This window comes from Pelecanus crispus, chromosome 1 (genome assembly GCF_030463565.1).
Source record: "Pelecanus crispus isolate bPelCri1 chromosome 1, bPelCri1.pri, whole genome shotgun sequence".
Classification (NCBI taxonomy): domain Eukaryota; kingdom Metazoa; phylum Chordata; class Aves; order Pelecaniformes; family Pelecanidae; genus Pelecanus; species Pelecanus crispus.
Genome location: NC_134643.1, coordinates 138929817 through 138957469, shown reverse-complemented (window position 1 = coordinate 138957469; position 27653 = coordinate 138929817). Strand labels below are relative to the sequence as shown.

At 39.2% G+C, this 27653-nt stretch overlaps 1 protein-coding gene across 1 annotated transcript in view; it reads right to left on the bottom strand.

Moving 5' to 3' along the window:
* Window positions 1–27653, bottom strand: part of MAP7D2 (MAP7 domain containing 2) — a 37485-nt gene that overhangs the window by 6670 nt on the left and 3162 nt on the right. The window contains exons 3-11 of the mRNA XM_075725139.1: window positions 27035–27198; window positions 18764–18878; window positions 17728–17826; window positions 15657–15767; window positions 14216–14338; window positions 11130–11278; window positions 9989–10116; window positions 2028–2260; window positions 455–581 (exon numbers count right to left, since the gene is read on the bottom strand). Coding sequence (XP_075581254.1) covers window positions 455–581; window positions 2028–2260; window positions 9989–10116; window positions 11130–11278; window positions 14216–14338; window positions 15657–15767; window positions 17728–17826; window positions 18764–18878; window positions 27035–27198 — 1249 coding nt within the window. The remainder of the gene's footprint in view (window positions 1–454; window positions 582–2027; window positions 2261–9988; window positions 10117–11129; window positions 11279–14215; window positions 14339–15656; window positions 15768–17727; window positions 17827–18763; window positions 18879–27034; window positions 27199–27653) is intronic.

Here is a 27653-nt window from a genome sequence, read left to right as displayed (position 1 = left end):
CCTCAACTGCCTACAATAGGGTTGGGCAGGGAGGTAGCTTCAGGTTAATTTGTTGAAGGATGCCAGCCTTGCCATTTCAGACATATACTACTACTGCAAGACTGTTTCTTCTACATGAACTAGCTCATCTAAAACTGCCTCACTTTTTTTTTTTTTTTTTTTTTTTTTAACAAAATAAAATACTTCAGGTATGTCCACTGCAGTGTGAACATACCTGAAGTATCTGGATGAATAATAGTTTCTTCAGGCTTCTTAAAGAGGCCAAACTATTATTTTCTTACTTCACTAGTCATAAAGACTGCAAAAGACACTAATGGAATTGCGGGTCCAGATTTAAAGAAATTAACACTTACATGTAAGCTCCCACCTTGATTCTAAAACCACCACAGTTTCAAGCATCTTCAATGATACAGGTTAAATTATTAGGTAACAATTTTCACAAATCAACAGATACCTCTCCCGTTCTTCTCTTTCCTGTCTCTCTCTTTCTTCTTGTTCTTTTTGCAGACGGGCCTGTCGTCTTTTTTCAGCTAGAATTTTTGAGGCTTCTTCTGCATCAGTTGTTCCTGCCGTGATCTTTCCTGAGAGAAGACGACCAAGGGTGGAAAGTTAGGCAGGGAACTGAGAGGGCCCAGCACTTCCACACTTGAACAAAGGCTAAAATGGGCCTGATTCACACTGGTATGACACCTTTGCTTTTCCAAAGCATACATCCGCGTTTTCAGTGGATAGAATATGGGACAGGTAAGGGCATCCCTGGATTTCAACATTTTCACATCCTCATTAACAAGTGTTTTTCATACATGGGTAACCCTGGTGAAAACTATACACTTACTGGTTCTATTATGTATCTTTACACATTCTCATAAACCCATGACTGAGCAGCTTCATAAAAAGAACAGTTCATCACTGTTTAAAAGCCTCACGGACACACAATACCTTCCAATTTATTCTTGCAGTAATGTGGAGTAATTGCTGGAGGTGACTTGGACAATAGACTTAGATTTACAATTTCAAGAAAGGCACAGCATTTGAAGAAGCAATCCGGGTGGTATGCAGCTGGAATTGATTCCACAGCAAGTTCCCCAAGCCTGTAATCTTGGATGTCACAACCCAGGGGAGCCTGGTGTGCTGATTCTAAGAGGAACTGTCCAGGGGGTGGAGTAGTGTGGAGACATCACGGCCAAGCCCTGTGATAAGGGAACTTGGAGGGGCACCATGGCACTGATAAGCTGCATAAGTGATACCCGGAGGCAACAAACCATCATGAGGTTGACAAAATGCTGTCCTTTAGTAACCTTTACTCATTATAATGTCATTATAATACCAAAACACACCTCCATCCCAAAATCTACCCGCCTCCAAGGTGAGACCACTCCTCACTGAGCCTGCGCTCTGAATTTTTCTGAGCCTATATCTTTAAAACGAAGCGAGAAAACTTTACACCAATCATAACAAAGTATGTATGACTAGAGTCCCTCAAGCTCCACCTGAAAGGTAAAAAAATAGTATAAATTAGCCTAAAGAGAGAGGGGATGTTAGGGAAGATACCATCGTGTACTACTCTGACCTCTGGGATCAGTTGACGGGCTGAGCCTCTCTTCCCCCCCATGGGGACCCCTTTGGGTAAGAATCTAACACTTGGTTATACCAAGTGCCTCCCCGGGAAACTTAGAAACCTCTATAGAGTCATTTTTATGTCTTTTGATGCATCTGTATTGTCCAAAGCTTTGGTATTTGCATGTGCCTTGCAGTCAGTGAATTTATCACCGGTAATCCAACGAACCTGGTCTGTTGCTTTAATAAATTGCTTTGATTTATTGGTCTAGCCATGATAGTGGTCATTGAACGCGACCAGATGCTTTAAGTGTGGCCGTGATAGTTCATGCAGCACGACTAGACGAAAGGTGCCTGCGTTATTTGTCAATCCGTAATGGTGATAGTTCAGTGCACTGAACGCGACCAGACTTATAACGATAAATTGGGTACCTTCCAAAGCCTCTCTTGACGCAACAAGTAAGACTCACCTTCACTATTTTCAGTCTTTCCTGCAGAAGGCACATGCTTCTCAGAAGTCACCTGGCCTGCCTCATCAGTGCGTGCTCCCGAGGATTTTTGATGACTGACATTTTCTTTCTCCTTGTCTGCTTTCTTTTTAGGAGTTTCCTGGTTGAGATTAGAAGTAGCACGATGCTTCACAGGAGAAGCTGGATATTGTTTGGCGTTTTTAGGAGACTGAGGATAAGTCTTTGCAACTGTCCTGATGAGGGAGAACAAAAATCAAAACAGGCCATTCATTATGCAACTTGGAATCAAGTTCTGTCTTTACTTATATAATTCGTTCTTTTCTCTGGCTACATAGTAATATCAGTTGTTTTCAGCAGTTATCCCTGCAGGGAATTGCCATAGAAGTGCAAGTGATTACAGAAAATTCCCATTTAAAAAGACCAATAATACTGTCCAACTTGTAGGAAAACCTAAACCCAATAATTTTCATAATGACCATTTCATAATTTTGTCAACATTACTGTATTCAATAGTCCATCTCAACATTTAAAGCAAAGCTATGGCTGCTTTCTCTCTGCAGCAATTATAGTGAGTTGCAATGCGCTGCTTTCATCTGAATACAGCCTTCTCAAACATGGCCTTTTTGTAACAGTATCTGACTTTCTAAAATAGCACCAAATATTACTATATACCAAGGTAAAGGTGGGCACCACAAAAAGAGACAGAACTGATGAAGCCATTGCGCAATGAGCTCCAACACAACAGATTCAAGGCTCAAAACTCAGCCCCTGCAACCTTTCACATGACTGCACTTGTGGTGATGGCAGTGCACAGCAGCAATGCAGCTGACAGCTCATTTGGCTGTTGCATACTTTAGGTGAAATGATAACCTTGAAGTCATGTCTGGGAAAGCAGAAGGGAAAAGATACTTGATATTCACTGAAAATACATGTACATTACAGAGAACAGATTATGAGGAAACATAAAACTACACACAAACACCATTCACTATTTGCATAACACCAGTAACTAGCACTAAGTACTTGTAACATCAAAAAAGGCTGGGCTGTGTGATGAAGTGGTATGGGAGTAGAGAGATTACAATCTTAAAATAATGATTTATGTGAGTCCCATTAGAAGAAATAATCCAAGATTAAAGTGAACATTACACATGTAGTTTTAACCTTCCTCATGGATATGCAATTATGATATAAATGTATTATCCCTTATCACTTTTTTCATCGACATAATACAGTTTCATATACTACAACATGTTTTCTGGACTATACACTCATTCTGGCAGACCACAAGCATGACAAACATGGACAACGGCTGAAAATTAATGAACTAGAGTGGAAAGATTTGTATCAATGTAGCTACAGTATTGTGTGGCCGGATACTATTATAACCAGAACAGCATTTGCATTACAGAGCAGACAAAAATTGAGTATCTTTCAATTCCCCTCACAATTCAGCAGAAGAAAGGGTTCTTTTCTAACATATTATGCTGCATGCGAAAGAGGTTGAGACACCAGAATACAGGGAGCCCATTCAGAGCTGACCAGTTTGTGGGGAAGAAAAGACCGCAGAGTATTGCGCCACCTGTACTCTCTTATTCCCACTGAAGAGCCATCACAGACTCCAAAAAGCCCTTGGACCGGTGGAACAGTAGCACCCAACTAAATGTGAAGTTCATCTCAGGTACCCTCTGCCTGCAGGCCCAGGAGCATCCTGACAGCTCAGGCCCTCGCCCTTGGTCCTTGCCTGAGCTAAGCTACAGGTACGCTGCTACCCGGCCTCCTAACCTGCTGATCCTGACCTGATGTCCTGGCTTGTCCTTGGGCCTGCCTCATTACGGCTATCACTGGGCTCTTGGCTGACCCTGCTCACCATCACCACACCTGCCCTGGTCACTTCTTTTGTTTGCCGTGGGATGGGGTTCCTGTGGGTGAGGTTCCTGTCCTTGTCTGCCCTGCCGCCACCCATGGCTCCTGGCTCGCCCTGCCTTGCAGGGCAGCCTGTTCCTGCTGCTCTCTGACAGAATCCGGCTTTGGAAGACGTGGACAGGCAAGTCTGTTTCCAACTCTTGTAAAAAAAAAAAAACAACAACAACAACAAAACAAAACCAGCAACAGGAGAGGCCAATGAGATTGGTTATTGTTGACCAAGTCGTGTTTTAGCATTGTCCTTAGTTTTCTCTTTAGGAATAGATGGATTCCCAGGACCTGCTGAAGACAAAGGCAGAAATTTCAAGGCCCCATCTACATACATACATCTCATATGTGCCTTGCCGTAACAGTCATTTCCAACTGCATCTCAAAAATATAATGTGTAAATAAAAAGCAAACAAGCTTTTTTATGTTTCTCTGCAGCACAGAGGATGCTTCTTGCTAATCAGACATCTTCAAAGCATAGTCCCTTCTTGCTGTCTTTGGTTTACATTTCCAACTTTACCATAAATTCCTTATGATGCTTTTTATTTAACTTGTTGTGACAGGAGGAGCAAAACAGTCACATAACTAAGGCTGAGTCATTTTCAGTATTAGCACAGAAGTAATTGTTCTCTAATAAAGACATGACAATCAAAGAGGTTGGTAGGAAGGAGTCTAGTCATGACAGCTATGTATCTTGCACTGCAGAAGAATTAGAGCAGACTGGCCGCACAACTTACCTGTTGGACTAGAAACATGTGCTGAACCTATTATTTAAGCAATGCACCTTTGAAATTTTAGACCTACAGAAATTTTGTCTTACAGCTCTTTGGCCAGAAGAACAACAAACAAGTATGGCTTTGTTTGTTTTAAAGCAACTAAAAGGGAGAAGCATATAAAAGACTGATTACTGCAAGGGTGACAACAGTGTAGTGCAAGGAGTGAAAAGCTGAGAAAGCCCATCAGGAATAAATACTTTTTCAGAAATTTTAAATCATTTACTGGATGTCAGTAGAAAGTATTAAATGAACACTGTTTTCCCCCTTGTATTTAAAACATATTGTCAACTTAGCATCTTTAACATTCCTAGACGCAGGCAGAATTGTTACTGGAAAAAACCCACTCCTTCCGATAGTATTAAAATTATGCTACTTTTTACCAGAAAGGGCCAAACTTAAATGTGAAGACAGAAAAATGGGATTATTAAGGGAAATAAGTATAAACACTTGCATAGAAGTCTGCTTAGGTTTAAAAAATTATTTATTTTTGACTTGGGAGAAAAGGAAAGGGATGTAATGAAGCCCTGGTAAGCATGTGGGAACACAGAAGTGTACCTGATGAGAATCAGAGAATTAAGACGACAACTCCCCACAATACAAGAAGTGGTAGCATGTTAGCTGTCTGAAAGTTCGCTCATCTCAGTCACTAGGTTTTACAGCGGAATACAGAAGTACAGGAAGCATCTTCCTCCCTCCAGGAGGTCTTAGTTTTCTCACCTAACCACCCTGTGTTGACATGGGGGCAGCAGCTTGTAAGCAGCCATTCTCATCATGACCCGTACATGCACTGCAAGAACCTCTATCAGGTCTGAGGATCCACTGGTCCTTAAATTACACTTGCTCTTATTTAATTAAAAGAGGGATAGCCCATACTGCAGAAAAATGTCTCAAGAATAGCACAAGAGGGGTTCTGAACTTACTTTTGCTAAGCATAGAAAATAAAGTACATGTAGGACATGAGTCAGAGGTCACATCCAATTTTGTCCATAAACAGCAAGGGAGAGAACAGTGTGCTTTCTTGAAAAGCCAGGTATGTGACAGGTCATCGGTTACAGCAGTTCAGAAGGCTGACTTCAAATCAGAAATCTGCAGCAATGCCAGAGCTGCATTATTTTTTTCCCCTATCTCCCTATTAATTTGGCAAAAGCTCTGCTGAAACCACACCAAGGACTTACAGGTTCTCAAGCGTGCCTTCTGAGATTGCTCTGATCACAAGCTGTTCCTGGGTTCTGACTTTTTTGCTCTGCTATCTGTCATATTTTCTCAAAAGCAGTTTTCTTTCACTCTTAGTTTTTATCTTTTCTAGTCAGAGAGATTCATTTCACTTTCACATTTCTTAAAAGAGCACAAACTCAGCATAGGTCTATAGAATAGTTATTTTGATAGCTGCATTATTACAGATGTTTTCAAAATCTTGAATTGGCCCATTCTCTAGCTAGCTGCTGATAAAAAACATCAAAATAGTCTTGATCCAACATGCTACCCATTGTTTTTATCTTTCCAAGGCAAAACAAAGATCAAAAGTAGTAAATGTAGCACATATCAAATAAAATCTAAAACTAGGTCATTGCAGGACATAGAAGCTACTTCTGTGAGGAATTCACCACATGCAGACACCTTTCTAATAGGTCATTTTTAGAACTTTTAAAAGTTTGGGCTTTTTTGTACTACTCTAGGTTCATACTTCATCGGTATTCTGTAATTTGATTGAGCATGTGCATTTCTGACATCAAAGTGTGTCCCAATGGCTGCAATGGGATGTCACCCAAAAGAACCACCAAGTTACGGGTCCCATTACTGAACCTGTGAGCGAAGGACAGTGACACAGACTGGGAACTGGAAATGAACCGAGAACCACCACCCACCAGCAGCGCTGCAGTCCCTCTTCCCTTTCCCACTGCCCCTTTCTTCTTCCCATAAGAGGTAATGCTTTGGCAAAATAATGTAACATAGAGGCTTGTCAGAGCTTTCCATTTTTATTCACTGGCTTATACTATGGCTTATCTGCAGACACTTAAAACTAAATCCTACTTCCTTGGTTCAGTCAGGTCCCATTGATTTCAAAGGGACTATTTACCCAAAGACATGTGAAGGACACAGGCTTTATTGCTTTGCCAATCTATAAGATAGGACACGTAACTATTCTGAGGGATACTGCAAAAATAAACGGATTAATGTATAGATCTTTGAAGGCGAAGCATCAAAAAAATTTACTAAGAAAACGGGTATTATTGATTTTGTGAAAGATCTGAAGAACAGGAGCACTTTACACAGTCAGTATCCAACAGCAATTGTAAAAATAAAAGATAATTTCTCAATTACCCCAGCTCTCTAAGCCATTACCTTTCATCTTTGTCAACTGATCCACATTGGATTCGAAGCAATAGTTTGGGGTTTCTTTCTTGTGTGACATCTCAATATATTTACTTTGTCAAGTATCTTCAAGCTTTGAATTCCTTCCTTGCTTTTAATTATTGCTCAACATACTTTTTTTCACCCCTTTACTCCTTTTTGTTCACTCATTTTGCCTTGGACATTATGTTTTGGGCTGATCTTTTTTGCTTTCTCAGTAACATTTGCACCTTCGAACATTTATATTTTGTTTATGTAATTACTGGAAATCTATTCTGCCATCAATCACTGTCTCTTTCTAGGCTGAAGTTTTATTGTCTTGTTTTAACCTGTTTCAGTTACTTTACCATGATAAAAAGAGCTTTTTAATTAATAAATAATGAAATAACATATAAAAAAGACAAGCAACTACCACTCACAAAACAAGGTGATGACTGTGAAGAACTGCTAACTAGAACAATACCAAGAAAACTTCAATGTCAAGTTTTAAGAAAAAATGCATACAGCTAATTCATTCTAAATCACTCGCCATACTTGATTCTTTCCTCAACAGCTTTCAAAATTAAGGTGCTATGCAGGATCACTAACTACTAATGCCGAACAATATGTATTCTTATTTCTTCCAGGGTATTTTTTTGGCCATATGGTGTGCTGGAAGGAGAAAGATTAAACTTGTAACAGATTGTCAGGTTTGGAAGGAGAATAACTATTTGTCTACATATTTAGTCACGTTAAAATTACCCTTAAGTTCCACAGTCAATTTTAAATGAAAAGGTAAGATTATACAATCTAAAGGAAGGTTCCAGAAGTCCAGAAGCCTGACTGCCTATATTTAAATCCACTGACCAGCAAGATTGTTATCTGACACTTGAGTTGTGTGAAGAAATGCATATCTTTATATAATAATATAATATGGTGATCAGGATGCCTTTTTAAACTTTATTTTAAATTTCTGAGGGGAAGTTTTGAGAGTGCTGAAGCAGAACTGTCTTTCTGCAATCAGTAATAAACATGGATTTAAACTCTATTTACTGTATCTCTCATAAGATCAAGGAGGGTGTTCTAATTGGGCCATGTTAAGATTAAATGCTCAGTAATACACTTCTAGCAGTGGTCAGAATCAGACTCTCTTGAGGAAGAGAGGGAGGAGAAAAAAAAAAAAAAAAAAGGATAACTACTGTGGCTCGCAATCACAGAGAAACCCACCAGTAGGCTTCTTAATTCCTCCCTACAACATCTGCTTCTTCCTCTAAAAACAGTAGTTTATATTCCTTATAGGCATGAAAACATTTTACTATAAAAAGGTTCTCATAATTTGCACCTCTGGGAAAAATGTCTCCATCTTTGCCTAACCTTTTATGGAAATTAGTGCTACAAATTAAGACAGGGCATACTTTTTTCCATGAAGCACTAAGCATCTGTTTGTTTCACAAAATTTTTTTCTTTTTTTCCCCAGATGTCTCTATGATGAGCTATACCAATGTCTGCCCATCAAGTGCTTCACTCCCAGCAACCCATTTCCCACCAATCATTTTGCTTAACTAAATACTTCTCTTGGTATGTCTTTTATACTGGCTGAGCGAACTGAAAGATGCATTCTGAACAGGGAATATCAGTACTTGTAGAATAATGTAAATTTTTACAGCTCAAACTTTCCTCTGTACATTTTGGAGTGCCACTAGACAATGATCTGCTCAAAACTGTAATGAAAAAAGCTGACTGTCATTAACATTTCATATCATTCCATTCTTCACAAAATTTACATAGTTCAGAATCTGATAACATTGTATATACAATACTGAAAGTTTGAGAATTTGTAGCCCTATAACATGAACCAAGAATTCTAATTTGCCAGTTGCATGCAAGGGGATGTCTAAAACAGAGAGAATGCCCTGAGTCAGATGGTTTCCTGTATTTTGTCTAACACCAGATTCACACACAAAATCACCCTCTGTCAAAGGGCTATGCACTCAGAGCTGAAACAGAAAAGGAACACCAGCTAGTTTTTGAAGCGGAAGAAATTTATCAGAAAGGGGATCATCAAGACTGGCTCAGAATATGGCCAGGTTCAGATTAAAAAAACAAATCATCAGACAAAAGGAGATGATTTTCAAGACAGAAGGGGGACCCCACAAACAGGGTCTAGGGGAAAAAAACCCAAAACAAAACAAAACAAAAAAATCAGACAACTACTGTAGACCATGACCACTTCAGCATAAGTCTGGCTCAAATGCAGAAGTAATAGCCTGTTCTAAGAAAGCTGAAGACACATTTGCTTAGACTTGTGAGTTGCAAGCTGTGGTACAGACTACAGTTTTGAGTGTCTGCAAAAGACAACTAAGAAAGGCAACTCAATTGCTAGTAAGCCCAGATATGCTATAGGTCCACAACTCTGCATGAAAAAAACCCCAACAACAAAAAGCAACAAACCCACAGAGGTCTGCAAATAAGCAAAGATTAAAACCGATGGTTTAGATGACGCGTAGTTAAGTATATTTATGGAACCAGATGGTCATACCAGCAATAGGAAATGCATATTTTAAATGCTGGAATGTCTAGTTAGTATTCATGTTCTGTGCATTTCTTCACATTAGGCACAGTTTCTTCAAAACCAAATAAAACAAAAGCACGTTTAAAAATAAACGTTAAATTAAATTTCACATGAATTATGAAATGCACCGTGATAATTTCAAAAGACTGAGAAAAGGCACAGAAATGTCTCTAGTGACCACTAACACAATTTTACATATACTATATCTGTTCATCTACATCTCTCTCCATCTGTATACGTGTGTACGTATAACGAAAATTAACTAGATCTTACACAGCACTTCAAAGGAAGTTCCTCAAGAATCTGTGTCTCCTTTATAGGTAACAAGAAGCTCACAGCACATTAGACCACTAATAAGAAAGGCATACTTAGGTGTTGCAGGTGACGCAGATCTTCGGGACATGGCAGCAGGAGAATCAGACCTTCTTAGAGGCGATCCCATACCAGATGATGAAGCAGGTGTTGTGGGTCGCTTCTCTTTCTTTATCTTCTCAGTCTAGAAACACAGTTCATTTTAGTTTCCATAATTAGGACCAACACATCAAAAATATATTTGATAGTTTTATTAACAAGATGGCATATAAACAGATTTGTGTAACACATTTAAGATAAAAGTTTTTTAAACACCAGCTCAAAACTGAGGTGCATAGTTTTTTATTTTACAGTCGTGAAAAAAGCCAACCATGTCTTGCACTGGCCAGATTTTTCAAAATGATCTAAATGCTCCTGCAAACACCTCTTAAGACATGGTCAGTAGTGCACCTGGGCATCTCGCAGCAATGCTGCTCAATGTACGCTGTGAATCACACCTAAGACGGACACTACACAAATCTTTAGCTCCCAGCTTCGGTCCTCTCACTTGCATCTAATTTAGATGGCATGAACACCCCTACTATTAACTACTACAAGACACAGGACCTTACATGAATTTTACAGACCTAGCATCAATTTTTTAAAACATGCCTTACATTGTGTAGAGTCAGCAAAGATGAGTGACTTGCCTTTGCTTTTCTGGAAACTACAGTGGATGAATAATGCATCTTTTAAGCAAACAGCATTAAAAGTGTCCACAGAAAGAGTTAAGCAATCAGTATAAAACAGAGGCATTCTCAATACACTTGGCAGGTTTTGGAAGTATGTGAAGCTTGCTAATTAACCAGCAAGACTGGACAGTCATACTCAGTAGAGAGATCCTATTTGTCATCCCCTTTCCCAGAAGTTAAAGGCAAGTCCAGAAACATACACCAGTGCCAGAAATCTCAGTTCCCTGAAAATAAAGGTGTTGCTGTTCCAAATACCAGTGCTCAACAGTGATTCCCAGGAGGAGGAAGACAGTAAAATGCTGCTAAACAGGAGCACGAAAGCAACAGATGCATGCAAGGCTTACTTTCTTACTGCTGTTTCTTACAACAGGGATAGCACTTTATTTTACGAATGTAAAGGGAAAGAAAACAACAAGAAGCCCCATCAGTTTACCCAGAAGTGAAATCAAAACCATTGCAAACCCACCTGAGTAACTTCAGCTGCAGCTGCCCCTTTCATGGCATCGGAAGTGGAGGGTGAAGTTGCCTTCTTTCTGTCAGTGCTTCGGGTGGGGGAAGGCTTGTAGGGAGATTTAAGAGGACTAGCTGGTGCTACACGAGGACAGATATGGAATACTAAAGAGTTATAGTACAATAGCAAGAGCAAAAGGGAGCACAGACAGAGGAAGTAAAGGAGAGGAGAAAACAGCATACTTTTATGTTATAATGTTCAAAGGTAGTTTTCAAGGTTTTAAGTGTTTCAAAAGATACATTCTGTAACACATTCAACATGGTCCCACGTTTACTAAGAATGCCTCAACTGAAAGTAACCTTTTATAGGATTTTTAATTTTTTTTACAATTATCTCTAAAGTATCACTCTTACTCATACACCTTTTGAATCACCTGACTATGACTGATTCTTTTCTCTTCTGAAAAGTCCAGCTTCCTTTGCATATGATAAAAAGAGTAATCAAACAATTCTAGTTGGGTGACTTTTGAACAAATACTGCAAAACAGGAATGGTGACAGAAGAGTAGGGATTTTTTTTTTTTTTTTTTAAAGCCTAAACATGACAAAGACTCCTAAATACCTTAAATTGCTTTTCAAAATAATACTTAATTTAAAAAAAAACCAAACAAACCCAAACCTAGACTAAATGCTGCTGTAGGTATTTCAGTTATTGTTATTTGTTGTAGACAGCAGTTGGAGTGCAACACATGCATTACAACTTACAGGGCAACTCTTTTGGGTATTTTTTCTTTATTTGCAATGTGAACAGGACTTTTTTAAAATGGGATATTTTACTCCTGTTTTTGTTCATATGGCCTTCTAAGATGAAACTTTCATATAAACAGAGAACAATCAACAGAGTATATGCTTTATTAATAAGACAGATACTAATTGTAACCATGTGACACTGTTTTCAATCTTATTCAACTGAAGTCAAGAAGAATATTGACTTTGGAAAAGCAGTAATTATGCTCAAATGTGAAGGAATTCACATTTCCTTTTTTTTTTTTTTTAATTGGGGCAGTGCTATAAAATTTCTTATGAAGTCTTTTTGTATGCTTTTAAGTTTAACAGGTCCTGTGTATTCTTTGACTGACTTTCCAGCAAGTTAGCAAAAGTTCACTGAATAGTAAGAAAAATGTTCAGAAACTCAAATGCTGCTTAAGTATTTTTACTTCAACTGTAGAAAAAATTTAATTATATCTGTTCAATAACAACCATTTGCCTGAATATCTTGACTCAGATTGACATTAACAATGCATTGCCTTAGAGAAAGTCTTAAATTGAGATTCCTCATTTCTAAGCTTACAGAAAATGCAGGAGCAGAGCAATTTTGACCCAAACATAATGACATGAGGCACAGTATGAGCTCTTGAAAAGGAAGAACCCTCTTCCCTGTTCAGGAAATGACTTCTACGGAGAGAAGTACACCACAAATGGGAGATCTCCCTCAATCCTTTTGCTGGCAATTACTGGCAAAACCCTCAATGGCCACTCTGAGTACAGATGCTGTTTGCAACCTGTGCTACAGCCCGATTGCCTCACAAGAAAATGACAAGAGGACGCTGGTTCAGAGAGCTGTTCCCAGAATCAGCACTCCTGGTTCAGCTGAGTGGAAAAAGCAATCTGCAGACCTTGTCAGACATGCCAGCGTTCTACTTTAAAGATCCTGTGATGAAGAGAGAGATAAAGCTGGAAGTTTACAAACAAAACAAGTGGGGAAGGACAAAGAAAGTCCCTATTGATTTCTTCAATATCAAATACAACATAGGAAACAACATCTGTAGGTGGCCCCAGCAATTCGCCTCAAAATTTTAAGCAGAATATACTGATCCAGTTTCAAGTTGGCTTTTGTTCAGTCTTAGCAGTAGTTGACCCCAAGCAGTAAGTAAACTGGGAATTTTGTCATGGGCCAAGTACTGTATGACAGCATTTCTGCTTCCCACAGATGCTGCTTTTAATGTAGAAACAAGGGAAGTGTTTTCAGAGTCATTCAATACCAATGTCCCTATGCACTGCAACAAAGAAGTAATGCACAAAGGAAAGTAGGTTTACTTTGTAATTAATTTCTACATAGCTTTCTATTAAAAGCACAGATACAGGACCTGAGCCTATTTCAATCATGCCATATGAAAATACTGATCATAAATATGATCAGTCTTATACTGTCTAACCAGTTTTAGCCTGAAAAAAATGTTTCCTTTTGCAGACAGGCATTTGGGTGTGGGGTTTCAGGTTTTTTTTCTTTTTAATAAAAGTAAAAAAAAAGTGTTAAACTTTTGTCCTTGTTTCAGCAAACACTATGACTAGGTATAGCTTTATAAGCAGGAAGTACTCTGGAAGTCAGGCACTTGCCTAAGTATTAGCAGGACTGGAAACATTAGTTTCATAGATGTTTGCAAAATGAGGCTTTTATTAGACTGCCATTTACAGATAGCAACAGTAACTGTCATTCCTAATTTTTAGTTTCTTAAAGATCAATAATTTCTGGAACTGGCACCTTCCTATCAGTGTCTCTGTTTTTCCTTCCTCTAAGTAATTGTCATTTTATATGTTTATACACACACACACACACAAATACACATACAGTCACACAGTTAAAGACAAAAAATAATTTAGCAGCAAAGAATGGAACCCTAGTAAAAATAATTAAGGTTCAAATGGATTTTTGTTCTGCGTACTATTTGGGTATGAAAGGGGATGACTAATATATGAAATAAAGCCTCTGAGAGGTGTCACACACTGGTCAAAAAACTGTTTCTTAAATGAATATATTCATTTTTCCATTGGCTTAGGTTTTAATGATTTTGTTAATTCATTTTTTGTGGTTTTTTAAAACCATGTTCTTTTTAAAAAGACATTTAGAACAAGACAGACAAGATGATGTAATTTTTCAAGCTTTTAAATACACTGCTATCATGAACAACTTAGTTCATCGTTGATTTTGTACTATCATGTAAATTGTCATTTGGTTCATAGTACTCAATTTCTTTCAGCAACTACTCAAATGCAACCAAAAACATACCTTAACCATTTCAAAGTGAGTAATTCACATTTTTACCTGGATTATTGTACTGCTCAGAAAGCATTAATGTACTTCTGCTTCTGGCTAAAGATGACTGTGTGGGAGTCAGCAGTCGAGAAACAATAAAGTTTTCCATTGGACTAAGATGCATGCGGTGAGCTGAAGGATGGGAGCAAATAAAATCAAATTTAAAATGCAAAGAAGTAAAACAATGTTACATTAAAATAACTGAAACAAAATGATGAAATGATTAAATGAAATGGAAAAAAAAAATCTTGAAGCATTTGAGATTTAAAATATTTAAAGATAATTTTCATTCCCTCCAAAAAAAAGGCTTCTAGTTTCTCCATCATTTAAAATTATTTTCCCACCTGTACAATAAATATAGTAAAGGTTAAGACCATGTTGCATTTTGTTCTTACACAGAGGCAATGTTCCATTCTGCAAAATGGTTGCTTTCATGACTCAGCATGAAAAAGGTTTGCCTTTTTCCCCAGTAGAAAAGGTGAAACATTTGGTGTAACAGCGCAGCTACTCACTAGTGTGCCAACTATACCAGGACTGCATTTAAAATTTGCAGTCTCACTGCATTATATAAGTCTCATTTATACAATATGCCTGCGTTCCTTCCTACTCCACAAATATAAGCATCAACTATGTAAGAAAGATAATTATAGATGTTCCTATTACACGCATATATATAGCCATCTATCATAATAATCTCAAAGCTATTGATGAGTTTTCATTAAGCAATTCAGAAATGAAAGTAAATTCATTTTAGTACCTTCTCATTTCATTCTAGAAATAAGCCTTCATTGTCACTTATTTCAATTATTTTTTTTCTTATTAGAGTTTAAAAAAAGGGGAGGAAGGGAAAAAAGACACACAAAACAAACAAACTTCCAAAGAGTTCACAGTGGGGTAAACCCTTCAGTCCTCTCTGTAGTGTTTAGTAACCGCTAATCCCACACGATGATCATCCTTTGCTGAGTCTCTGATGGATCAGGGTTTCAAATCAAATTAACGGGCTCTACAACTCTGGTCACCAGATTGAAATCTCCCAAGTGGCTCATTGGACGTACTTCTGCCCACGGTACATCCCATGTCTACTGTCAAGCCACATGTTTGGTTTGCTCCCCCCGCCACCTTATTTGGCTAGAATATCACAAGCTGTACAGTTATAGGAAATTGCTGCAGCCACAGCATATACTTACAACCCCATTTGCTGGAGTATCAAAAATTGGAAAAGGAATCAGTAAAAAAGCCCACAGTGTTTGTCGCTGGCCTAGGATCTCCAGCATGGCAGCACAGGCTTGGGACAGGCTGCAGAACTATTTTATTGTATTAACTTTGAACCCCGCCAGAGTTCGAGTTCTTTTGAATAACAGACATAAGCAAGTTACATAGCTATATGGACAAGAAGTGCTTTAGGCAGAAGGAGAGTTTATGCTGGTAGGAGACCAGCACAGTCACTTGCCTCTGTCGGGGGAATGTGTTATTGCCGCTGTGGAGGAGGAGAGGCGCTTACTGATTGGCGATTCCATTTGCTTTGGCAGATTCATTGTAGAAGCTGAAAGTTTGTCACATGCTGCAGAGAGACGCATTGAAGATATTTGTATTCACATCACAGTGGTGATAAACTCCCAAAATTAACCTCGCATTTGTACTCCTGGCCCTTGCCACTGATCGTATCCCTGAATAAGGCATGAGATAAGCTCTTTCCGACTGCTGGAGGACCAGCTTTTTATAAGACATGCTTTGGGATGCAACTTTTCTGCTTGTCAATTTAAGATTCCAAGTTTTACGACAGCCTATCTTTTATACTGCTACAGGCAAATAATTACGTATCAGGTCTGAAAAAGTGAAGCCATTCTGATACAAGACATTCAATACCAGCACAAGCAGAAATTTACCTGAAGAAAATGAACTGCACACATGACAACTCTGAACTCCTTTTCTCCATTCCCCCTCCCCTCTACTTTCAGTCTGGAAGAGCTGGGGTAAACCTCAGGTATTATTCCAATACGAAAATGAAATAACCAACATTTGCGCGTTCTCACAATGAGAACTCACTGTTTTAATGACTGATCTGGCACTGGCCATTTGGCTTTATCTTTTGTGCTTGAGAATATTTTAAAAAAAAAAAAAAAAAAAAAAAGACTTTTTGGTACTATCCCAAATGCTATCCCATTTTTCTTCTGAAATACTGTTTGACAAAGACTGTTTGAGCACAATACCTATTTCCTACCTTGCCATTTATTCAACCGAATGACAGAAAAATGTTATTTGAGTATTACTACAACGTACTAGGATATGATGATCACTGCATGATGCTCAGAAGCTAAAAGCCAAGATGCTTTGTCCCTTAAATTTGAAATTTCTTTAAAAAAAAAAAAAATCAGCTAGACATATGTGGCCCTAATTCTGCAGCTCCTAAGTTACTGTATTCCCTATGGCATCCATCAAAACATTGCCTCAGTGGGGTCTGCAAGATTTGCTTCTATCTACTACAGTAAACAATACAATTCTCTAAGTTTGCTTTTAAAGAAGCAGGTTTAATGCCAGTATGCTGCAAAACATCAGGTGCACATCCAAATCTCTTTTTGAGCAACATGAGCAACAATTAGTAAAAAAAATTGAATCTGTTGGCACAGAAATCATAGTCCTGTGAGATCATGGGCAGAACAACATTTACTGTGCATTCTGCAGGAGTAATATCCAAGCCTAGCTCCTCCTTTGGGGGGAGAGAAGGAACCTAGTTCTTAAAAGCATAGGGTGTGTTATGTTTGCAAAAATGCCAAGTACATTTGCAATCAAAGTTAGAAATCCTATATGCAATCCATTCTAATTTTGGAGGACTCATCTACTTCACAGTCCTTTTATAGGAACAATAATTTGGGGGGGGGTGGGGGGGGGGGAGGGGGAATGACTGAACAATATAAAGAAAACAAAACACAACTGCCTAAACAAAGTCAGCTACTTTGTTACAAATACCAGCTTGGTCAAAATCCACTTCAGGAGGCTGAAAACATAGTATGGCTGTTTATACCAAATGTGCTTGTTCTTAAAATATTGCAGAAAAAGGCTCTCGAGATGGAAAAAGAGGACTGTTTTGATGAAACACCATCTCCATAACACATTTTCTCTTGCTGTGCAACTGAATTTAATTTTTTTTAAATGCCACCTGCACCTGTGCATGTCCATTAGAACTGTCAAATACATGCGTAATTATATTTACACGCACACAAACACAGAGTACCCACAGAATTAACAGAGATGAGAATCTGAGCGGTAGAAGTCTACAGTTAGTGAGAAAACCATGCAATGCCTCTACTGTGCTGGAATGCGAGGCATGCACTGCTCCACCATGGCAAAATTAAAAGGAAATTAAAAAGACATTTGGTCCACATCGCTAAGGGTAATGCCGTAGAGTACCAGACTGAAATAATAAGAAAACAGTGGTTAGGAAGGACAAGATCAGTGGATGGATTACAGTGATTAGAACAGTTATAAACGAGACACGATGGTACTGTGATTCTCTGAAATACCATTGAAGGAATCAGCAGGAGCAGTAGAGGTCACAGGGTCTGGAGGAAGGGTGTTGGCAGCTAAACCTAGAACAGGGGGTGGGGTATTTTCTGATTCACCTACACAGCAGAGAAATCAGAGCAAAAAGAGGTGAAAGAAATTACTGAATAAGTTGGGGGAGGTAGAATTAAGCATAAACTGCATCACAAAGACAAACTGGTTTCTTTCTCAGAGTATAAAAGACTTCTTTTATTACCATATATATTTAATTTCCTGGCATTTTTGATGGCATACTGTGAAAACGATGCTGTGAAACAGAGTTTGCCTTTTTAGAGTTAAAGATATTTACATGCTTTTTAAAAGAGAGTAACTGTCATATTCCATCATCAAAGATCCAAAGATGGATATTTTTCCCCATAACAACAGTTTATTCAAACCTGGCAAATTTAAATAAATTATATGATTCAAAACAGAAAACATGCATATTTTTGAGATATAAAAGCAGTACATGACTGATTATGTAATAAAAATAATTTGTTCCAAAGCCAAATCAAAAAGAGCAGCAACAAAAAGTATGTGGGAAAAAAAACCACCAAACTATTTTAAACTGCACATGCTGCATAGTCATCTAGAAATTCCCATCAGGTTTTTAGAAGTACCAAACAAAAACAGATCATCTTTTCCAAAGCTTAGACAGCACTCAATCCTTTGGTGAATATTAAATTTGCTAACTGTGTGTGTGGTAAGACAATGCGGGGGAAGAGAATAAGGGGGAGAGAGCGCATAGATTTTAATTTTAGCATTTAGCATCCTCCAAACAGATTCTGGTTACTCTATTAAAATGATCTGCATTCCTAAAGTTAGGAGTGACCTTTCTCCCCCGAAGGTATTAGAGAGAGGAAGCCTGGCAAGCAATTACAAAGCATTTATTCACACCCCAAGGCAGTAGCCCCTCCAGTACCACTCTAACTATAAAATGCATCATCCTTACTATCTCCACAACCTCATGCATTTTGCACTTCAAGATCTGCAATGCAGGCAGCCTGTTTCACTTACCATCTCTCCCTCCTGAGCCTGCAGCCAGTGCTCCTCCCCACGACCATCGCTTCTGCTTCTGTTCCAGCTGCTGGCTTCGTTCAAGGGACCGACGCATCATGGCTTCTAAACGTTCCTGGTTATATTGGTACAAAAACAGAAACCAAATCTGAATCAGTTCTTTGGGGGCTTTTTTTTTTTCCTCCTTCTGAAACCATACTAAAAATGCACAGTTCCCCTGTTGCTCCACGCAAGATGATCACAGGAGCTTGTTTGCAATAAAAGAAAAAGGACTGAATAAAGAAGGTATCAGCATGCTACTTACCTCCAGATAGTGTATCCTTTGTCTGCAAGCCACTGAGGTCACTACAGAGGCCTAAGTAAATAACACAGGTTGCATCACTGCCTAGCATCTGCTCCTGCTGGTGAGGCTGCTGCTGTGCCCTGGACTTAATTTGTATAAGAATAATGCTCGACAAGCATTAACTCCTTCTTGTCTATGCAGACCTCAGGATTTTTTCCCCATCCCTTTCCAAGCACAGCTAAATTGCTGCAATGCCAGTGGCTCCTCCTAGCCACGCAGATAAATGATCACTTCAAACCCAAAGTAGGTTACTTTGCAGGATGCTAAATTTATTTATTTATTTTTATGAAAACTCCCTTCTTTCTTCCACTATGTTCTTTACAGTCTAGGCAATTAAGAGCTTCTGATACCCCCCTCCCCCCCAGTGTATTTTTTCAGTCCATGCCCAGATCATGCTGTTCTGAGATTTTTTTTTTTTTTCCCCCCTCCACCCCCACATTCTTCTCCATGGCTTGATGAGTTAGGATTTTCAAATAGGGAAGAACAAGAAGATTTCTTGCCTTCCCCAAATCCTGCTCTACCTTTAACTTACAACTACGTACAGTCACCTTATTCCCTCCTCACCACCCTCCTAACTCTCACTCAAAGACCTCCACTCAGTTTTGCTCCCACCTCCTCCCTCTGCTAGTTTCCCAGTGGTTTGTTGCTGTGGCAATGATCTCTGCACCTTTTCTTTTCCTCCTTTCAAGCAGACAAAACCCAGTTCTTCCCCACCCACCATTCCATTGCCTACCACCCTCTTACCTTCCTCTTCCCAGCACCTCATTCACATCTGGCAACCTCTTCACCCTCACATTTCAGCAGCCCAACCCCTACTGTGAAAGATGAGTCTACTCTTGTTGCCTCCAAATCCTGACCTGATGGTTTTTAACTCTTTGATCCTATGAGTATTTTTGGTCCTACTACTACCTTTGTTATGTCCTTCTGGTCTAGTAGAAAACTCCTCTATCCGCTTCAAACTCTCGATCCTGCATGTTCCTGTGATTGCATTATATCCCCTTCAATTTCTATCAATCCCCTGCTCTATCTCCAGTATCTTTTGGTAGCTCAGATCAACTGCGCTGAAAACCTCTCCTGCACCTCTTGGCCAAATTACTTTCTCTCACTGATTCATGACTTTGGTCTAGGTTTCCTATTCCCCTTCCCCGAGATATTTTACCACAAAATTTCAGTCTTTGTTCAAGCATGTCTCCTTCAGTCTCTGCACTGATGTTGACCCTGTTGGCTCTGACAGAGCTCCTTCAGCAGATTAGACCCTAACATCAGGCACCTCTAGTAACTACCATGCCTGGAACTTTCATGCACGTACCTGTAAACTCTGTGTTACCTTCCTGGGGCTCTGTCTACTGTCACTAGCTTTCTACAAGGCCAGATGCCCTCTCATTGTCTTCTGGTTATCTGCAATACACTTTTGTCTCTTCCACGTCATTGAAGAATCTCTTCTACTACCATGACTTCCAGTAATTTATTTCTGACCTAATTTTTTTCCACCTTATCCAACCCTACTACCAATTATCCATCAATTTCAATAGCAAGCTACTACCTTTTGTCTTTAAGCTCTCTTCTCTTAATTTTATTACAAATCACTTGTACCATAAAGAATTCCATTATACTACCCTCTATACAGAAAGTGAAAAAAGGCAATTCCTGCATACCCTTTCTATCATTCTCAGCTCTCCTGTCCCTGCCACCTTTCGGCCAGGTGACCCACCCTGCTGTTACAATTTCTGCTGCCATCTCCAGTAAGACGATCTTTCGGTCATGTGTTTTGAGCTCTCACTTCAGTTTTGTCTCCCTTCTATGTCTTTAGCTCACAGTCTATCAGGTAACATCATTCAAAGAGCACTGAAAGCAGGCAGCTGCTTCCTCGCCCTCCCTCCCCCTTTTTTTCCCCCTTCTGTCTAGTCAGTGCCATCAGCGTCCAGGCAGGCATGCAAATGCGCACTCTGCCTCTTTCCTCCTCCTTTTTTTCCCTACAGAGCAAACACAAGAAGCATCACAAAGCTCAAGCACAGCCTCTTCCACAACAGCACAGAAACACCCCACAGTTTTGAAAACCCTATCACTTCTTGCCCATACTTCGGGTGTGAAAGAAAGCAATCTTCTAGTCTCTGGAATCCAAAGTCACTCCCCTCTGATTTAGTTTGCTACAGTCTGTCTTTCGTCTCTTACTACTTGATGATGCAATTTTCATGTTTAAAACCTATGTGTACTGGCTTTGCATTTCAAGTTCACACTTTTTGCCTTTAACTTCACACCTCCCAACATTAATTTAATTCTGTTTGAGTCTCTTTTCTGTACTTATTCTTTCCAGACCTCACCTCCTATTTCATCTCACCAGTTCTTCGCTGCAGTCTGCTTCTTTTCATTACTTTCTTCTACTATGCATCTTGCCCCAATATACCCTTCTACCCACACTCTTTACAAAGGAAAATGACCCATTTCTTTCTCATTAAAGCACGCACTTATACAGAATCTTTCTTTCTTTCCATATCTAATGAATATTGTTATACATTAATCAAAAGAGATAAGATGAAAGCAGTCAAGTTTCAATTACACAGGTGATTTATGTTTGGGTTTTTTTTTTTTTTAATGCCGCTTGGAGCAAGGACCAGCAATATTCTGTAGTTTGCAAACCACAGAATACACTTATACCACCTACTATGAAAGCACTGGTTTAAGAATAAAATGCATGATGAAATAGATTAAAGGAATTGAATGGTTTTTCATACGTATTTGAAAGCCCATGCTACCTACAATCTGAGGTTGAAATCTTCAATTACATGACGTGGAGAGGATCATTCATTTTCGTTTGCAAAGAGCCTTTCATTAAAGCACTATAGAACATAATTATTAAACCTCATGAAACCCTGCAGATATAGCTTAGATAAAGAACAATGTGAAGGCCATTTTTCACAAAGAAAGAATAGTTCTTTAAAAAACATTTTAAAGTTAGCAGAAAACTAAAAAGCCAAAGAAAACAATAAGACACAAGGAAGCATAGCATAAACAACTTGTACATTAATAATTTGGCCTGTGACGAAAACAAAACAAGACAAAGCATTCCTTCATCAGCAAACAATGCACAAAACCCTTCCTTTCTATGTTATAGATGAAGTACCTTCTTAAAAACATATTGAACAATCCACATGAACCTCATTTGGGAACTCCAACAGCTATAGATAGAGGAAATAATCTCTGCATATAATAACATATAATAATCTCAGATATAGTGAGATTCCACAAAAAACTATAATGTACAAGCTTTGCACATATGTTAAATTAAGAGTGAGTAAAACCATAAAAAGAGAGCCATCTACTGCTAGTATCTAAAATATACATGTTACTTTCCAAAATCCATAGTTATTCATCCAGGTTTCCCTCAGACTAAGCAACAGAACAAGAATTTGCACTGTCTGAATTTAAAAAAAACAAACAAAAAAACCCAACAAACCACAAAACCAAAACCAAACCAACCCCAAAACCAATAGTAAGAATACTAGTAATTTGACTGAAACACTTGCCTTTTCTCTATGTAAAACATGACATGTGAAAACAAGGAAAATATTCATTTTACAAGTAGTAGGACTTAAAATGATTTGTGCAAACAATTCTAAAACAATCTGCCTTATACCTACAACACAAACATCTAAAACAGCTCCAAAAACCTCTTCCTCTTCACTTCATATATTCATCAGCACTGTATGCAAGTAGCTCACTGTTTCCTGACATTATTAGCTGGCTTCATCCTTTGAGTGTCTCTTCCACATAGCAACAAAAGAGCTCTGTTATTTTCTATTTAAAGAGTGCATTAAAAAGCAATACAGTATTTTTAAATTTAACTACCCTTCTGAACGGAATTAAGTTCTACTCTCAATCAATTACAATTACAGGTGTGTAGAAAGGGAAAATTTATTAAGGGTGCGTGCATCAAAGAACAAACAACACGGGACAAATGAAGGCTCTGCATTAAGGTACGTGGGGAGCTGCAGCAGCAAGTAATGGCAAGGGGGGAGCAGAGGACAGTCAGTGTCGTAATGAGGACTAAAGTCTTCTCCTCATGTCCACTGCACAGCAAATTGAGAGACTGCTTGCATAGCAATCTCAAACAGTTTGCAGCAAAATTTTTGTATTACTTGTGCAACTGATTTCCACTCAGTATATGAATTGCCAAAAGATGTTTGGAAAGCGGTTATTATTTCCATATATTATAATTCAAAAAGTAATTAACTTTGAATTCTAACATAGTAAGTCATTAACGCTATAACGTCTTGAGAGTTTTTCCACTCTCTTGTGTTTAAGTGCATACTTTTTACAAATGTAACAAATAGTGCATGTGTACCAAAACAATCTCTCCAATGCTGCAGGACATTCTTTTCCATTTAGCAGCTGTTACATCAGTCTTTCAAGTCTGAGTGCTGGATTAGGTTTGATGCTGTCTACCAGCAGTGGTTCATTTAAACATTAGTATATTGGTAGGATCGGTACGAATTTTATCAATTTCCTTTTTAACAAAATCTGATGGATTTATGAAAAATGGATCTTTGACTAGATGGATGTTATTGCTCCTATTCACACTAGCATCCTTGACATCGCCCATACAAGTGATGTTGATATTGTCTCGTGGAATACAAGAGCAGTAGAACATAGCTTCTACGGAGACTTTCCTGTGTACAGCTAGACACTTATTTGCAAGGTATTTCCAAGTCACATGGAAGTTCAAGATAGGGAAAGGGAAAAAAATTATTTTAACTGAACGAGGACTAGCTTTGCTTTTATCCAGTCCCAAAGCCACTGGCAACTTACTGTTAAAAACAATTCTTTAATAGCTTGTGTTGAACACCACCACGCTTCTTTCCTCAAGGCTCAGGGACTACTTTTATTAAAGGAAGTGGGCAGCTTTAAAAGTAATATGGAGGGAAGGGCAGTGCTACTGAAGACCCCTACAGATAAGAAAGGTGCAGTCAATGTAGACAGGACAATTTTCAGACACATTTATTTGGTTCCTGTCTGAGGAACTGGACACACTTCCACTGTGCTCTGCAACAAGCTTCAGCTGCCCCAGAGGAGAACCTGCTGGAACACCTCTGTTCCCATCAACACAGACTTTAAAACCACCATCTCTTATCCGGCACTGCAGAGGGAAACAAGTAAGCAAAATAAATCGAACTTTAGCCACGTCCTCTTTGAAAAGTCCTTTGCGTGCAAAACAGCCAAGCAGAAGATGCTCTGATGTACGAAGCCAACAAGTCCCCACAGTTGTTAAGACCCATTCATCTCTCAAACTCTTACAGATGCAACAACAATATTTTCTCGAGAGAGATTTATATAACCTGTTCCTATCACAAATATGCACTGCTTTCTGCTATGTTAAAAAGCAAGGAAAGAAGACTTAAGGAAGATATAAAGGACAACCAGTAAGACAGAGAGCAAGGATGACAATCTCTCTGCTTGACACTTCAGACACCTGATGAGCAGGTAAAATGGGTGCTCCAGTCCCCACCCAGTGTAAACCAATGTTAAAAGGAGAAACACTGAGGACATGCTGCAGTAAACTGGCTCACTGGCCAGGGCACAACTGCCCCCCCAGGTGTGGGAAATACAGGTTCAAAGCTCTTCCAGTAAAGGTGGCCTCAAATATCCAGAATGACTCACGAGCAGTGAGTAACTTGCAATGCCCAGGGAGCTGCAACTTCATCACCATCCTTACTCAGACCTCCACTGCTACTACGCATACAGGGTTTGAGGGCCTCATCAGAAGTGCTGGGTGGTGGGGGGAAACTTGGCAGATGCTTTAGTAGAATTCAAGTGGAATTTGAGAAATGAGGGAGTGACAAGTAACCATGAAGGGAAGCCAGGAGGTGGTTGTGTCTCCTTTTCCCAGTTTCCTTCTTCCCTCATCCTCCCCTGTTCTACAGATTATTCCCCTACGTACCCTCCCCTCCTTCAGAGGCTCCTGGATTTTTCCTCCCATCAGGTCTAAGCCATCCCCAAACAAACAAGCATCCTCTCCTGCCCACATAAACAAACACGCATCCTCTCCTGTCCTCCTGCCCACATAAACAAACACACATCCTCTCCTGTCCTCCTGCCCACATAAACAAACATCCTCTCCTGTCCTCCTGCCCACAAAGCCTTCTCTCAGGTTCCTCAACCTGGGGGAAGGGGGAGGGAGGAAAGGAAAGGGAAAGGAGCCAGGCCTGGGTCTGCCTTGGCTCCCAAAAGGCTTTGGACAGTTTAAGCTTGAAGGATCAGCTCAGTGAGCAGAGTTAGGAGTGGTATTCATGTTATGACCAAACACTTGGAGGCAGCCTTTCTCTCACCATTAGAGAAGTCTCCCATCACACGTACGGGGTGTTGGGGAGCTGTAACAGGCTTTCTGATGCTTGGGAGAAACATCACTGTGTGCTCAGCCTCTTACATCCATCTCTGGGCAAGTGCAGAAGGCCACTACAGGAGATGGGGTCCTCACTGAACAGATCCTCTGGGTCTGACCTGGCACAGCCTCTCATGTCCAACAACCCTGCTCTCATTTCTCCAGCACAGGCAAACCACACAGGCAGGGAAAGCAGGCAGTTGCTCACTCTTCCTACACTCTCCCCCTCTCTGCCCCACTCCAGTGAAAATTTTGAGGACAGGGTTTGCAAACTTTTTGTACTTGCCACTTTCCCTTACAACCCCTGTTAAAGGGGATCAACTTTGCTTAGCTGCAAAAGGTTATTATAGCAGGAAATACTGGGGAAGGAGCATGTCAGGTCAATGATGCTACCACAGAAGGAAAGAGACCTTCTACCCTTGTTTCTGTTTTTTTGCCATTTTTCGTACCAAAATTTGAAACAAACCACATGACAAATTATTTTAAAATGAATTCTCAGCTATCATGCAGAAGCCACAATCAGTATATTACAGCTGAAAGAGAAATGGCAGGATATAATCTTCTCTTCAGGTTGAAGTGAAAGATCAAACAACAAAAAAAAAAGTCAATGGACAGCCGTATGTTATTCTGACCCCATGCAGAAGTGTTTTACCTCTTTTGCAAAGATATTTTGATCAAAAGATGGGGACAGGGAAAAAAGGAAGGTTAATAACTGTGGATTTCTATCGCCTTTTTACCTAGGAACCAGGGACATATCTTCTTTTGGCTTTTTTTTTTTTAAAAAAAAAACCACTGCCCCCTTTTCCAAAATCATTAATTCTTTATCAGTTGCAGTAGCAGTGCTAGTGTTTTCTACAGAATGTCATGCAGAGACATATACACTGCATTCAGAGATCTGCATCAGAAATTGGACTCACTAGAGCAAAAAAGAACCTTAAATGATCTCAGCAGGGAGAGTAGAAGAGAGGAAGGGTATGAAGATGCTTCAAAAGATATATGATTAATTCTGTTCTGTGCTAGAATTTTAAACCAGCCTAGACTCTTCACTGTTTTAAGTCAGATTTTCTGATTTTATGTCACTGAGGAAAAACAAAACAACATATTTTCATAAATATTATTACAATTTCATGGACAGTAAACAAAACAGTAAGAAAAAAACCTTCCCTTTCATGGAAACACTCATCTTTAAAAACTACCTTCTGGAAAGCTGGTGCTTTATCGTCTGGCAGTCAGAGTCCCAGATATGTTAGCATAACTAGATGACTACTTGGTGAGATCAGACAAAAATCAAGAGACAAAAAAAGCTTTGGAAAGTGTTTTTGATATACAAGCAGTAGCAGAGTACTTAAAGCTGTGGAGATATGCGTTTGCAGTTCCTGAAGTAATGCCCACATGTCTTGGGGGCGGAGGCAGTAGGGGGGGGTGGACAAAAACAAAAAACCAAAACCCAAACCAAGCAAACGACAAAGATCAACATTTAATGCATGTCAATATTCATCTATGTTTAATGCTACCAGAGTTGCTCTGCCGCACATCTCCCCATGGACCTCACCTCCTCCTCTTTAAGCTTTTGCCTCCGTTTTTCTTCGACAGCTGCTCTCTTCTGCTCCTCTCTCTGCCTCTGTTCCTCCAGTCTTCTCCATCGCTCCTCCATTTGTTTTTCATATTGAAGTTTTGCTCTTCTCTCTTTCTCCAGTATCTGCTGTTCCCTAGCAGCTTAGGCAGAGAAAAAGGTGTATTTCACTTCATGCAAATTTTCTTCTGCTTTAAAATTATTTGATAACATGACACAATAGTGTAAAACAACAAATAGAGGTACACAGGGTTTTAGTCCACCAAGATCAAACATATAATGCACAGAAGCGCTGCAATGATTAGTAAATCTAAGTGATCTGCTCAAATAAATATGGCAGCCCTTTGTACACAAGGGGACAGTTTGTGCCCCTTACCTATGTAAAAACAGTGTACAGAATAGTTAACAAATCTTTTTGTTTATGTTTCAAATCCCTCTGTAGCTGAAAGCCAAATTCTTTTTTCAGATATAACAAGTGTTCCCAGTAGGTTTTAAAGTGAATCAGTTACACATGTTGAAGCAAAAGCCCTTGGAATTTCTTTAAAACTGTGCTTCTCATTAAGGGGCTGCCTTCAAAAGAAATACATGAAAACAACAT